General features: G+C 47.9%; 1 protein-coding gene across 3 annotated transcripts in view; it reads left to right on the top strand.

Moving 5' to 3' along the window:
* LOC140429507 (transient receptor potential cation channel subfamily M member 6-like) overlaps window positions 1-15,630 on the top strand; it is a 426,501-nt gene that overhangs the window by 200,314 nt on the left and 210,557 nt on the right. For all 3 annotated transcript variants that reach the window (XM_072516596.1, XM_072516595.1, XM_072516594.1), the window contains exons 12-13: window positions 9,129-9,263; window positions 11,563-11,616. In XM_072516596.1, the coding sequence (XP_072372697.1) occupies window positions 9,129-9,263; window positions 11,563-11,616 (189 nt within the window). The remainder of the gene's footprint in view (window positions 1-9,128; window positions 9,264-11,562; window positions 11,617-15,630) is intronic.

Here is a 15,630-nt window from a genome sequence, read left to right as displayed (position 1 = left end):
TGGTACAACGCTTCTTTATTTAAACTTACTATTTACAGTTTGGTCTTTGCACTCTGCACGTGGGGGGTTCCCTGCTTGTGGTGTTTTAACAGCTCTTTCTTGTTCCCTTCTCCCCAGACCTACTGAACACCAGGTGTCGTGCTCGTGCTTTTTATGTGGTTGGTGTTCTTGTCTGTGATTGGTTGTGGTGTTGTGTACTCTGATTTGCCTGTTAGTGTGTCCATCATGATGTGTGTGTTTGAATATCACGACAACGACCATTCACATGAAAGAGGTCGATGCCAACCTTGGACCACGGGGAGGTCACGATCTCATGCTGCTGGAGCGTCTCCTTGCTCTGCGCTGGCTGGAAGCGTTGACAGGTCGCACAGTTGTGGACCATGTTTGAGATGTCCTGGCTAATACCAGTCCAGTAGACAGCCTGCCTGGCTCTGCGTCTGCATTTCTCGACGCCCAGGTGTCCCTCAGGGATTTGGCTGAGCACCAGGCTCTGGAGACTGAGTGGAATGACAATCCGGTCCAGCTTGAGGAGGATACCATCAATCACCGTCAGGTCATCCTTTACATTGTAAAATTGAGGGCACTGGCCTTTCTGCCAGCCATTGGCGAGGTGGTGCATGACCTGCTGCAAGAGGGGTTTTTTGGCTGTCTCCTCGCGGATACGAACCACCTTGTCATCAGATACCGGGAGGGTGCTAGCACACAGCTGCAACTGTGATTCAATCTGCCGGATGATTTCCAGCGGTTCACTAGGCAACGTGATGGAGCGGGACAATGCATCAGCGATGATGAGCTCCTTGCCAGGCGTGTACACTAAGTCAAAGTTGTACCTTCTGAGTTTGAGGAGGATGTGCTCCGAGGTGTCATGTCGTTCAGGTCCTTGTGGATAATGTGGACCAGTGGCCTGTGATCCGTCTCGACAGTGAATGTCGGCAGGCCGTAGACATAGTCGTGAAACTTGAGAATGCCAGTGAGAAGACCCAGGATTCCTTCTCTATTTGCGCATACCTTGTTTCGGTGGGTGTCATGGCCCTCGATGCGGAGGCTACCGGTGCCCAGGATGAAGTGTCTCACATTGAAGCAGCACCGCACCGATGCCATCCTGGCTCACATCTGTCGAGATCTTCATCTTCCTGTCTGGGTCGAAAATGCCATGCGGGTGCAGTGGTGAGCTTGGCTTTCAGCTCCAACCACTTTGCCTGATGTGCTGCCTTCCACTCAGAGGTAGTGGACTTTTTCACCAGGTTTCGTAGGGCTGTGGTGTGTGAGGCCAGGTTTGGGATGAACTTGCCCAGAAAATTGACCATGGCCAGGAAGCGCAACACCGCCTTCTTGGCCTCAGGGACTTCATGGCTGCGATGGCCTTGACCTTGTCTGTGTCCGGACGCACGCCCTGCTGAGAGATCTGGTCACCTAGGAACTTGAGTGTCGACATGCCAAAGCAACATTTGGACCTGTTCAGCTTCAGGCCATTGGCATGGACACGGCGGAATACCTGCTGGAGACGGGAAACATGCTCTTCAGGGGTCATGGACCATATGATGATATCGTCCACATACACACAAACCCCTTCAATGCCCTACATCATCTGCTCCATGATGCGATGGAAGATCTCCGATGCCGAGACAATGCCAAACAGCATGCGATTATAGCAGTACCTGCCAAATGGTGTGGTGAAGTTGCAGAGCCTTCTGCTGGACTCATCCAGCTGGATTTGCCAAAATTCATGTGACGCATCTAACTTGGTGAAAAAACGTGTGTGTGCCATCTCACTGTTGAGTTCCTCCCGCTTCGGGATCAGGGAGTGTTCACGCATTATATTCTTATTGAGATCCTTGGGATCAATGCAGATGCGCAGGTCACCCAAAGGCTTTCTAACACATACAAATCGAGCTGACCCAGTCAGTCGGTTCGGTTACCTTGGAAATTATGCCCTGTTGCTGAAGAGCGGAGCCGGGACCCAGCGTGGTGTGTAGACCGCTGGCTTGGCATCAGAATCGTAGCAGAATCTTGTATCGATATGTCAGCATGCTCATCCCGTCGAACACATCTGGATACTGAGCGAGGATGTCGTCAATGCCGGCCTGAAGATCCACATTGGAGGATGTCGTTGTGTAAACCCGCTGCACGAGGTTCAGCTGCTTGCACGCATGCGCGCCAAGTAGGGATGCCCTGTCTGGCTTGACAATTTCAAAACGTAACCGCGCATGGGTGCTCCGGTTGGAGAAGAGTAGATGGCAGGATCCCAGTGCCATGATGGCATTTCCTTTGTAGTCCAGGAGTCTGCAGGCTGTTGGAAGGACCTTGGGGGGGCTTCTGGATGTGTTTGAAATCTGCCTGTGAGAGGAGGTTGGCAGAAGCACCTGTGTCCAGCTTAAATGGGATGCAGCAGTGGTTGACCTGCATCACCGCACGCCATTCGTCCGCAGAATCCACAGCGAGGATGGATTGAATTTGTGATGAGTTGGATGTGACATATTCACATTTGGTAACGATGCCCACACAGAAGGCGGAGTCCAGGCATTCTTCCTCTGGATCCGTTGTGCAGCCAGGATCAGAATCCTGTAATCATTGTTGCACACTCTGAACGCGCCGTCGTCAGAATTGGGAGCGCTGGCCCCTGACTGGTGGTGCAGACATGTACAAGGCTGCATAGTGACCAGGCTTCCCGCAGTTTAAACATCACCTGCCCCTTGCAGGGCAGTGTTTCTTTAAATGGGTCTTGCCACAGTTCGAGCACGTCATGACGTCGGCGTCCTGACGCTCCGCACGTCGCCGCACATGCGCAATATGGGTGTCGGCCACTTCGTTATCCCGTTCGCATCGTGCATGTGTGGGGCCCCGGGAAAAGTGTGCAATATGGCCACTTTCATCACTGTTGAGGCGCTGCATTCGGGAGATGGCCTGCACACTCTCTGCCTCGTGGGAGGCAAGTTTCTCATTTTCAGCCGATTTGTACTGGGCATAGTGATTTTTGGCGTGCTCATGCACTGTGCATGTTTCAATCGCGACTGGCAGGGTCATATGCTTGATTTTCAGTAGCTGCTCTCTCAGAGGATCAGAGTGAACTCCAAAAACGAATTGGTCTCTGATCATGGAGTCAGCATTATCACCTAAGCTGCAGGACAGCGCTAGCAGGCGGAGTTTAGTTAAGAAGGAGTTGAAAGATTCATCTTTACCTTGTAGACGCTGTTTGAATATGTAGCGCTTGAAGATTTCATTTGTGTCCACTTCACAGTGACTGTCAAACTTGTCCAGGATGGTCTGAAACTTTGTCTTGTCCTGGCCTTCGGTGAAGTGAAAAGAGTTGAAGAGTTTGATGGCTTGATCACCCACTGTTGAGAGGAGAAGTGCGATCTTCCTTGCATCAGACGCACCCACGAGGTCTGAAGCTTCGATGTACAACAGAAACATTTACATGAATATCCGCCAGTTGGCACTGAGATTGCCAGAGGTCCTGAGCTGGTGAGGAGCCTGAATCTTCTCCATGGTGCTGGGATACATTCGCTGGTCGTCACGGACAGATTGAGGCAAACCATCTAGATCAAGCAGTCTCCTGGTGGCATGTTGTGTTATGTACTCTGGGATAACACAGGCTGCAACTGGATGCAGCTTTAACCAAAAGATACTCCAGCACTTGAAGTTAGTTCAATCTGATTTATTGAACCAGTCGCACAGTTAGCATAGTTCTCTATGAGTTTGACTCTCTGCTAATCTATGTGTGGTTACTCTGTCTGACTGAACCAGACTAGCTCTTTGCCACGTGCTGGAGGTGTGATACTGTACATACACCCTGACTCACTCTGTAGATGTTCATCAGTGGAAAGAGGCGGAGTGTGAGCGCCTCGTGCCTTTTATAGTGAGATACCACCACTGAGTGTCCTGTCTGCTCATTGGTCATGTCCTGTTCTCTGTGTTCATTAGCTGCCTGTCTGTGCCTGTCTGTATATCATTATCTGCATGTCTGCACAAGATTACAGTGGGGGTTCACTTTGTTGAGTTGGGAGGGGAGGGCACAGGCCGATTTGCTGAGGTGTGACAATCTCCCTCTGTCGTTGGTGCGCCGGGTGCAGGCAGCTAAAATGAATGTTTTGCCGCGGTTCTTGTTTTTATTTCAGAGTCTGCCGGTCTTTTTATCAAAGTCCTTCTTCAGGGGGGTGGACATGTTGATCTCCTCGTTTCTTTGGGGAGGGAAGGTGGCCAGGGTTAGGAGTGTGGTTCCACAGAGAGGACGAGAGGCGGGGTTGTTAGGCCTCCCAAACCTTCTGTATTATTATTGGACAGCGAATGTGGAGCAAGGAGGGGGAGGCTCTGTGCAGACTCAGCTTGGGGGTCGGGGTTGTGGGCACTGGCAACGGTGCCACTTCCGATGACTGCAGGAAGGTCTTCGTTGAGTCCGGTGGTGGTGGCTACATTGAAGATCTGGAGGCAGTTTGGGCAGCACTCTAAGCTGGGGGCCGGGTCAGGGGGGGTGCTGATTAGGGGGAACCATGAGTTAGAGTCGGTGAGGATGGATGCCAGGTTTTGGGGATGGGAGGAGAGGGGAATCAAGGAAATGAAGGATATCTTCCTTGGGGGGGCGATTTGTGAGCCTTGAGCGGTTGAGAGAGACGTATGGGCTGGCGCAGGGGGAAGGGTTTAGGTAGATGTAGGTTCGGGACTTTGCAGGAAAAGCTTTCCTGACCTTCTCGGGAGCTCCGGCTTCTTCATTGCTGGAGGCGGTGCTGTCAGACTGGAGAGGGGGATCGTTTCGGCGATCTATGGGAGGATCAAGAACATAGAACATAGAATGCTGAAATGCAGAAGGGTTTAGTTTAGACAAGCATCATGATCGGCGCAGGCTTGGAGGATGAAGGGCCAAAGGGCCTACTTTGTGCTCTACTGTTCATTATTGATAGGGTGTCCATGGAGGGGATTAGGGTAAAGTGGGAGGAGGAGCTGGGGGGGTTGGTGTGGAAGAAGGACTGTGGTTTGAGGTCTTTGGTGGGTGAATGCTTCGACTTTGTGTGCAAGGTTGGCGCTGATACAGCTGAAGGTATAGTTCAGGGAGCACCTCACAAAGTCTGGGATGAGCCGGCTGTTCGAGGGGGTGGAGGATGTCTGTGAGCGATGTGGGAGGGGCCCGCGAACCATGTTTTGGACCGTCCCGAAGCTGCAAAGGTTTTGGGGGATGGTGTTCCGTACAATCTCAGGTGTCTTGCATGTGGATATGGAGCCCGGTCCCCGAGAAGCCATATTAGGATGTCAGACCGGACCGAGCTGCAGGCGGGGCAGGTGCCTCAGCCTTCGCCTCGCTGATCGCCCGTCGGCGGGTCTTGTTGGAATGGAAGTCAATCTTTCCACCCTGTGTCTTGTCTTGGCGTGGCAGGGGAAACTGCTGGAGGTTTTAACCCTGGAGAAGGTGAAGTTTGAGCTGAGGGGAGCTAAGGAGGGTTTCTATGTTGCTGGGGTTTTTCATCATATACTCTCGGGAGTTGGTTACCGTTGATTGTTGAAGAGGGGTGATCGGGAGAAGGGTGATGGGGTGGTTTCTTGGGTTTGGGTGGGATTGTTTTTGTATTGATCGGGATGTTTTTTTTCTTTTCTTTTGTATTGTGAAAATGGTGAAAATTGGTTCAATAAAAATATCTAAAAAAGAAAAGTCTGATTTTGGGCAGGAAAGAGGCATTTAAGATGGCAATGGCAATGTTTTCCACCATATTGTGCAGAGGCACTTCCTGGCATCCATCAGTGTTCATGCCAGAGGGAGACTGGGCTTCTCGAGCTAACTCCAGCTGCCCCTCCCTCTCGAGGGGCAGCCCGGGGCCCTTGAGTACCCACAGGGAGACAGGGTGTGGCAGTCAGTCAGCAGGCTGCCTCCACATCTGCTGTGGATATTGGGTTTACACCAAGATGGAGTGGCAGGGTTAGAAAGCTTAAGAGCGTGTAGTTGCACAGCGTGGGAACAGGTGTTAATCACTTGTACATAATGTTCACTTCTGTAAATAAACTCCCACTAATTCCCGCTTTCTATGGCTCCTTGTTATAGTGAGCTGTGTTCCTGTCAGTCTGAAGTAAAAACTTGATTCCTGCACAAGATAACGGCAGGGTTCTCAGTCCAGGGCTTCCTCCCTGTGCTTTGTTGAACCTTCCCAGCACTTTAATAATGTTTCTTCACAGTGACTGAACACATCAGTCATGTCTGGATCTTGATGGGAATTATAATGTCTGCCAGAATGTACTGGACTGGCGTCACAGAGGTCCGTCATTCTCCCTGTATGCTCTCGGTATCTTTGATGTGTGGCAGGCCCCCCATCCCATCAGCTTGTGTCTCTGATGACACTGTTGTCTTCAAAGGTTCAGCTCACGAAGGATGCCATAGTTTCAGGAGAGGTTAAACTTTCCCACTGCATAGGCAGGTTATGACCCTGATCATTGAGAGCAAGCAAGCTACCATCAGCCAGACAGGAGTCAGTGTTACATAAGCTCTGTGAGGAGCTATGGACTATCCCAATTACATATTGTCACCATGTCCTAGAACATAGGGACTATGAGCATCCATTGCGTCTCCAACAGGTGTCGTATCACAGAAGGTATGTGCGCCGCCATCAGTCAGACACAAGTGCAATGCTCACAGATTCCATATGATGATTATGGGGTGTCCTTATTGTATGTCCTCAACACCCTCCATGAATCTGGCAGCTGTGAGCAAGTCCCGAGCTTGTCTGCCTCGTCCGGACATTGCCATGATCCCGTGGCTGACATCAGTTCCCTTCGATGACCTCTTCAGTCTCATCCCCACATGTGCCACTCCTTTATCTCCTCCTCAGACAGTTCCTGCCCCTGATGAAGCACCAGGTTGAATGGGACACAGCAGGTGATGACAATGCGTGACACCCTTTCTGGATTGTATTGCAGGGCTCCAACAGACTGGTCCAGGCACTGGAATCTGATCGTCAACATCCCAATGGTTTGCTTGACCAAAGTGCATGTGCAGAGGTCACCTGTGGATCCCTGGAAGGAGCCACTTGCAGAAAAACTCAACGTCGCAGTTCCATTCAGTGACACAGGCAGTGGATGCCTTCCAAGTTCCGTGGCACCAAAATTCGCAGCAGGTGGCAGATGTGACAAACCAGTTCTCTGGACATATGTAGTCGTCAGCAACACTGGTTCTTGGACATCTGTAGGTATGACAAGTGTCATCTGTAGACTCTGCGCCGAGAGAGGTGCCTCTGAGCGATGACTCTCTGGGGTTCATCCTCTGCATCGGAGCACGGCTTGCCAGTGCTTCTTCTTGATGTTTCTGCTACTGCCTTTGGTGAGTCAAGCACTGCCATTGACCCCGCTATGAATTAGAGGAATACAGCGAGATCACCAAGCTCCATGCTTCTGATGGTCTCCTCACTGCAGTATCAAAGAGAGGGATTTGACAGTTAACATCTGTCTGCTAAGGACCACCGTTTGCCCATTCATCATCTGCAGCTGCCTCTAAAAGCCCATTACTCGTGTCCTGGCCACAACATTGATGGCCAGCCCTTAGTTCACATGCTGGTTGTCCAAGATCCCACACTACCCCTGCGCTACACCACAGTACCGAGTGGAGACAGCTTTGACCACTCGACTGCATCCTGAGTTCTCAGCTCAGGTGCAGACATTGTCCTAACCTTCACTCCAAGGCCTTGTGCTTAACTTGTCCCATGGGGGCTACTTGTCAATAGGCACTTCAGTCGAGCAGTCATTGAATTTGGTAGTCAGTGCGCCAAGTGTTAAATGCTGAGTAGCAATCACTTGCACTCTCACACATTATTTATTTTCTTTTTTTCTTCTTTTGTTTGCACTCTCATGCATAAGTTCTGGTTGAGTGAGCACAATTGCATGACTAGTCTGACTCGAAGCATGTCAATTGAGCTCAAGCGAAAAGGTCTCAGCTGCAACAAAGTGCTCATCTTTGACATGTTTTTCCATTTGCCTTCCTTGCCTTCATCCTAGCTTCACATGCAGTCCCCCCCTGTGACTTCACCCCTCACCTCCACCCCCCAAACCTCCTGAAGATGCAGACCCACTCCGCGTGCACTGCGGCAGCTTGAATTCATTCACCTCCGAGCTCTCCTCTGACTTCTGCTCGCCAAGTGCACGCTTTGTGAAACTAGTCGAATATGGCGCTATTCTGACATCACGCGACCATGGAAGTTTAATTTGACGTGCGGGTATGATTCTAGCATATGGGCCTGATAATGTGCTGAGGTATTATAATGACAATCCCGACGATCACATCTTCCATTTATGCCACTGGGAAACGTCCAATGCCTTCTCGTGATATTTTCCACTTGTGCTCCCAAACCCGTTCACTGTGAATGGACTTACTGACCAATCTAGAGTTGGTAAGCTGCTGGGACCATGAGGCCTGCTGGCGGCGTGACAATGAGGTCTGGACCCCAAAAATGGCTTAGTTATCCCACTGGCAGGAAAGGGCAGGCACTCTGCCTATTGCCCTTCTTTTTCAACACGGGACCGTATCTGCTATGTGGTAATTCAGTAAAAAGTACTAATGCGGAAAATAGCTTTTTAATTATAACCACCAACAGTTGTAACCTGCAGAGAGCAAAAGAAAGTCTGTGAGTATTGGAAACTTGAAATAAGAACAGAAAAGCCTGAAAGGCTCAACAGATTGATCAGATGCTGAAGAGAAGGAGAGGTTAACGCCTCGGGTGTGGCTTAATTTTCCCTTTCACATCCTGATTGACCTGTTCTGCCCTTCAGAATTTTCACTTTTTCTGCTGATGTAACGGACCAGCATTTAACGCACAATGTAATTTATGGGCTGGATGTTCTGGTCCTTCCCACCAGTGGGATCTTCCTGTCCCGCCGAAGTCGACCCCCAGTGGCTGGTTCCCCAGTCGTGGGGATGGGTAAACCATGCAAAATGCCTTGGATATCAGTGTAACCGGACGATCTTGCTGGCGACCAATGGTGAGCTATCTCTGCTGGGATGTCCTAGCCTATGTATTTGTACTTGATCTTTAAGGTAGCTTTACTTTGGTATAGCTAGTCAATGGTTTTAATTGTAACCCATTAAGGTGCAATTCGTGGATTTGGCCATTACATTGAGAGATTCGATTCTTACAACATTTTATTTGATTGTGCTGTAGGTGGGGTCGTTGGAGCAGGCCATGCTTGATGCTTTGGTGATGGATCGGGTGGATTTCGTGAAACTGCTGATTGAGAACGGTGTGAGCATGCATCGCTTTCTCACCATCTCCAGGCTTGAGGAACTTTACAACACGGTTTGCACACCATTTATTATTATTACCTTTGCATGCATGTTAGCAAAGAGATTTATTTGCTCAGCATAGGCACAACAAAACACTGGGAGGGATATTAGAGACCACTGACACACAAGAGTGCCTTAGTCAGATACTTTTGCATATGACTTGCTCAAGGCAATTCCCAAGTCTCGAATAGATATTTTAAAAACTAGCCAATTCAGTGATTCTCAAAGTCTCAACTCCCTCTAGCTAGAGATATTGGGATTGATAAATCTGTAAAATAAAATACTCACTCCTTAAGCTCTAATTTTTTCTCTCACTCTTTCCTCTCTATCAATGCATTTCTTACTTTCTCATTCACACTCCTGTCTCTCCACCAAGTTTACTTCTCATCTCCCTCACTTTTGTCTCCCGCATCGTCCTCGTTCCTCTTCTCTTTCACTTTTTACTCTCCATTTTTCTCCTCTTAACCTTTCCTCATTTTTGCCTGTTCAACAGTCTATTTTCATTGTCCTTCTTTTAGTGGGGTGGATGAACAGGAATTTCCTCAAATTAAACATTCAGAAGACCTTGTGACAAATTCTGTTTCCATCACTTTCCATCACTCTCCCTGACAATTGTCTGAGGCAGAATCTGACTAGTTTTCATTTTGGTGTCATAACTGACCCTTGGGTAAGCTTTTGACTACATGTTACCCCATCATTAGAGCTACCTAATTCCCTTCAACCACATTCCTTGTTTCAGTTTATCTTTTTAAAAAAATTTAGTGTACCCAATTGATTTTTTCCAAGTAAGGGGCAATTTAGTATGGCCAATCCACCTACTCTGCACATCTTTGGGTTGTGGGGGCGAAACCCACGCAAACACGGGGAGAATGTGCAAACTCCACACGGACAGTGACCCAGAGCCGGGATCGAACCTGGGACCGAGGCGCCGTGAGGCAGCAATGTTAACCACTATGCCACCGTGCTGCCATTTTTTCAGTTTATCTGAAACTGAAACCCTCATCCATGCCTTTGTCACTTCTAGATCTGACTTTCTGAGGCATTCCCAACCAAGCTCCTATATTTTGCTCTCCACAAACTTGAGGTCATCCAAAACTGCTGCTCGGGGGGGGGATTCTCCACTACCCGGCAGGGCGGGGGGTCCCAGCGGGATGAAGTGGCATGGATTTCTCCGCACCTTTAGGGGCCAAGCCCTCACCTTAAGGGGCTAGCCCCGCGCCGGAGTGGTTGGCGCGCTGCCAGCCGGTGGGGTTGGGGAGGGTGACCCAGCAAATCCCGATGAGGGGGAGAGAGGTATTGCAATGTGGGATGAGGGGAGCTAGCCACCAAACCTCACTGAAAATGACGGCCCGATAGTGGAATTCATGAGGGAATCCTGTGCAATTGCTGCCATGCATAAATTTGCATGGCAAGAGATAGTGAATCGCCTCTGGACTCTCACTGCCAACGTGAGCGTAAATTGGAGGTGATGCATCTCCGACAGGAGAACATGGGGCTGGATTCTCTGATTTTGATGCTATGTGATGCACGATCAATGACTACTAAAGCGAGGTAGCCCTACTGAAGGCTTTAATAAGCGAGATGTTTCCCCCAGCATCTCAGGTACAAAAAGAAGGCTGCTGGGGCGGCACTGGCTCTTATACCCCGCCTTGCAGGGTGGAGCTACCATACAGCTTGACCAATGAGAAACATACAATATCTACCAATGGTGTTCCAGCATTACTAGGTACCGTAGTACCTCGTCTCCACAGACTACCACACTATGTCCGGAGGAAGTGTCTGGTTTTACAAAAACTGAAAGCACAAGTGTCCCGCGACGTCGGGAACTCGGCCCATCGGGGGCGGAGCATCAGGGAAGGCGTTCAGGTAATGTCCTGAGGCTGTCCCACCGGCGTATGGTGTACTCCTCAATGACGCCATTTTGGAGGGGGCGGAGCATCCAAAAGCTGCAGCCGCCCCCGATTCAGTCGTAACAGGTATTCGATATCGCCATCGGGCAACGGAGAATCCCACCCATAGTTTCCCAAATGGAGAGTTCAGCCCAGTATGTATGAAAGCCATAATGTGTTAAGGAGGAGCTGCCAATCGAGACTAGTACTGCCAATCAGGTGAACTGATTGGTGTCGAACTGGTGTTGGGCTGTGCCCATCTGAGTGAATGTGTGTATTCCATCATACTCCTGAATTGAGCCTTTCAGATAGTAGAAAGCTTTGATCCTCAGAATGTACTGATATAATAGTTAATTTTTATTATAAAATTATGTGTGCACTTTCATTGAGAATGTATTTATTTATGCATTATTTACTCCACAGAAACAAGGTCCAACTAATCTCCTGTTGTACCATCTTGTTCGGGACATGAAGCAGGTAAAAATGACTACACAAGTAGTGTCATGAATGAAACTTTTTGCTACCAGACTGATTCTCTATTCTACAAAGGTCTACAATTCAAGTTTGGATGGCATGTTTATACTTGCGTAAGGCATGTGATCGTATAATCCCTCTCAGCGTTTCCTGCCCTTAATGTTCAGCATTTTCTTCCAGGAGTTGCCTTCCTTCTTCTTTTATTGTGAGACAACTAATTACATATAATCATAGGAGCATAGAAACAGGAGTGGCCTACTCAGCTCCTTGGGCCTGTTCCATAATTCAATTAGATTATGGATGGCCGGCACCATAACTCCATCTACCTGCCTTGGTTTTGTAGCCCTTAACTTTTTGTTGGGAAAGGCTATTATCAATCCTAGTTTCGAAATTTTCAATTAAACTAGCCTTAACAATGTTTTGTGAGAGAATTTCAGATTTTCATTTTTCTTTGCTTTCTGACATCACCACTGAACGGGCACTAATTTATGATTCTTTTGGAATTCCCATGAGAGAAAATAGTTACTCTCCATCTATCATATAATATCCTTTAATCTTCATAAGTATCTAAGTGAGGTAACTTTGTCAGTGTGTTGTGTAGGGGACTGATTTTAGACTTCCTACTCATTTTTCCATCTTGATTTTCCTAATTCCTCTGCACATATGACCATTTGGATGTGTGCAAAATGGAATTAGTATATATTAATCTGTAAACTTCTGCTTTTGCTGTGATTAACTGAGACATTTCAAAGGTCAACATATGAGGCTGGATTCTCCGCTGTCGGGCTTCTCCATTGCGCCGGCAGCGCACCCACGCCCAGGAATTTCCCGACGGCATGGGGCTGCCCACAATAAGAAATCCCACTGACCGGCTGGCGGGACGGAGAATCCCGCTGACAGCGGGGGCGTGCCGCACCAGTTAAAAGAATCCCGCCCATGCATGTTTTTGGATTGATTGTAAATTATAGATAGAAAGCTCGGGTCCTTTGAAAAGTTATGTCCAAGTTATTTTAATGAAATCATTACAAATTGAAAAGGAATCTCTGAATTGCATTCTCTGCCTTTTGTAGACCACAATCGAGTCCGGACCAAGTAGATTTGAGGAAGTTTGGTTTATTAACACACACTAGTATTTACAATATATGCCACAACCCAACCGGGTCTGAACTGTCGGTACCATACCTGGCCGACTTTATACAGAACTTAACTATGGATGATTTAGGATTCCCAGCTCTTTTAGCTGGGGACTTGTATTCGGCGAAACGCACGGGGACATTGCTTGCTCCAACCCTATAGATCTCGTGCAGGTTATAACACGACCATAGGGAACACCCAAAAGCACAATGAGGGGAATAAAGCTTTGAAGGGCATTTTTAATTACGTTATTTGGCTGGCATCAACTGTGTTATTTCTGCTTAAGAACATAAAAAGACATGTGAAATAGAGGCAGGTATGGGCCATTCAGCTACTTCAAACTTGCTCTGCTATTTAATAAGATCATGGCTGATCTCCATCTTGGCTTGACACTTCTACACTTGATTCCCTTCGTATCCAAAAATGTGTAGACCTCTGGCATAAAAATACTCAATAACTAATCGGCCACCTAGGGTAAAGAACTCCAAAGATACCCGCCCCTTTGAGTGAAGAACATTCTGCTCATCACATTCCTAAATGACCAATCTCTTATTCTGATTCTGTAATTCCTCACTCTGGACTTTGTATTCAGAGGAAATGGCCACCCAGCCTCTACCCTGTCAAGCCTTTTGAGGACATAGTTGCGTTTCAATGAGATCACCTTTTTAATCCTTCCAAACTCTATGGAATATAGGCATTTCCGACACAATCTTTGCTCATGACAATCCCCTCATCCCAGGAATGAGTTTGTTGAACATTCATTGCACTCTCTCTGAGGAACTTAAGGATCTAATGATCTTTCTAAAGGTGACAGAAAATGTGCACAGTATTCCAGATATGGGGCCAGATTGTCCGCAGGCCGTCACTGGTAGCGGGGTTCCCAAAGCAGCGGAGAATCAGGCATTGGGCAAACATGGGATCGGCGCCCACTGCAAGTAGAAGGATGCAAAGGGTTTTAATAACCCATTTTCATCCATTTAGTGGGATGGGCACCATATTTTCCAAGCCCACATAATTCTCCGGTCCTTTGGGCCAGGAGAATGTGGGATTTACTACACGTATTTCCCAGCATGGCACTGACGTGGTGGACCTCGCGTGGGCCAATGGGAATAACCCCTCAAGGGAGTTTCCCCCAAAGTCCATCCATGAGTTACCTTCCCCCCCCCCTCCCACAATGCAAGACCTGCCCACTCCCACCAGACGCCACCCCCCCCCCCCCCACTGCCCATGCAGAGACCCTCAAAATAAAGAAACCCCTTAAGTGAAGCAACCCCCGAGATAAAGAACCCCCCCCCAGAACCCCAGAAAAGAGACTCCTGTCTGGAAGCTAGAGAGCAGTCCAGACAGAGGCAGTGAAAAGAATTACCATTGTGACTCTCACCTGGGCAATACACCTGATGGTCAGACAGAGGAAGTACCACGTGTAAATTCCTGGAAAGAAAAAACAGTGACCTGTGTTCAAGTCCCTCCTATCCTTGAGCTGCAAGCCATTCATTAATTTCCCTTACCCATTAGATCTCGCAAGGCGTAGCAAGCTGGTAAATCCCACGAGAGGCCTCTCCCGAGTCAGGCGCGCGGCTTGGCCGATAGATTGCGCCCATAGTCTCCCAAACAGAGAATCCAGGTCATGGTCTCAAAATGTCCCGATACAATTACAGCAAGACACTTTATGCTTTTACTCCAACCTCCTTGTAATAAAGGCTAACACACCATTTGCTTTCCTAATATTTGCTGCACTTGCGTATTAATTTTCTGTGATTCAGGACTGTCAGATCTTTCTGAAGAACAACATTTCCTAGTCTCTCAGCATTTAAAAATGTCTTACATTTTTAGTTTTCCTACTCAAGTGGATAATATTACATTTCTCCACATTGTAATCCATCTCCACATTGTTGCCTACTCGCTTAACCTGTCAAAATTATTTTGCAGTCTGTGTGCCTCCTCACAGCTTGCTTTTCCACCTAACTTTATATTGTCAGCAAACATGGATATATTACACCTGGTTCTATTATCTAAGTCATTCATATAGATTGTAAATAGCTGAGGCCCATTCATTAATCCATGTGGTGCCCCAACAGTAATCTCCTGTAAGCTTGAAAATGTTTATTTCTACAATGTTTGCTGTCTTCTGACCAACCCTGAAACCTTAGATTTATGTCTCCAGCTAGTTTACTCTCACACTTTCGCATCCTCTTTTCTCTCTATTTATCGACTTTTAGTGATCATTTACTGAATTTTAAAACGCTCACCCTCAGGATTACTACTTTTTTGGGCTACATTATAAACCTCCTCCTGTAACCTAAAACTATCTACAGTTAGCTACAGTTGTGCAAGTACAGTGTATCAAATTTGGCTATCCGAAAAGCAGGGATGTCTGAAAACTGAACATTTTTAGAAGCTGCCATGCATGAGTTTTAATTCTTACTAAATTAGTAAAATAATTTACCAACTTGTTTGGCTAAGTGCTGCATCAGCGCAGTGGTGCGCCGGATTAGTTATTGGATTGATGCAGGTAGGGCAGTGGATGTTGTCTATATGGACTTCAGTAAGGCCTTTGACAAGGTTCCTCATGGCAGACTGGTACAAAAGGTGAAGTCACACGGGATCAGGGGTGAGCTGGCAAGATGGATCCTGAACTGGCTAGGTCATAGAAGGCAGAGAGTAGCAATGGAAGGGTGCTTTTCTGATTGGAGGGCTGTGACTAGTGGTGTTCCGCATGGACCAGTGCTGGGACCTTTGCTGTTCATAGTATATATAAATGATTTGGAGGAAAATGTAACTGGTCTGATTTGTAAGTTTGCGGACGACACAAAGGTTGGTGGAATTGCGGATAGTGATGAGAACTGTCAGAGGATACAGCAGGATTTAGATCGATTGGAGACT

Source organism: Scyliorhinus torazame, chromosome 9 (genome assembly GCF_047496885.1).
Source record: "Scyliorhinus torazame isolate Kashiwa2021f chromosome 9, sScyTor2.1, whole genome shotgun sequence".
NCBI lineage: Eukaryota > Metazoa > Chordata > Chondrichthyes > Carcharhiniformes > Scyliorhinidae > Scyliorhinus > Scyliorhinus torazame.
This window is presented reverse-complemented; position numbering and strand designations above follow the sequence as displayed.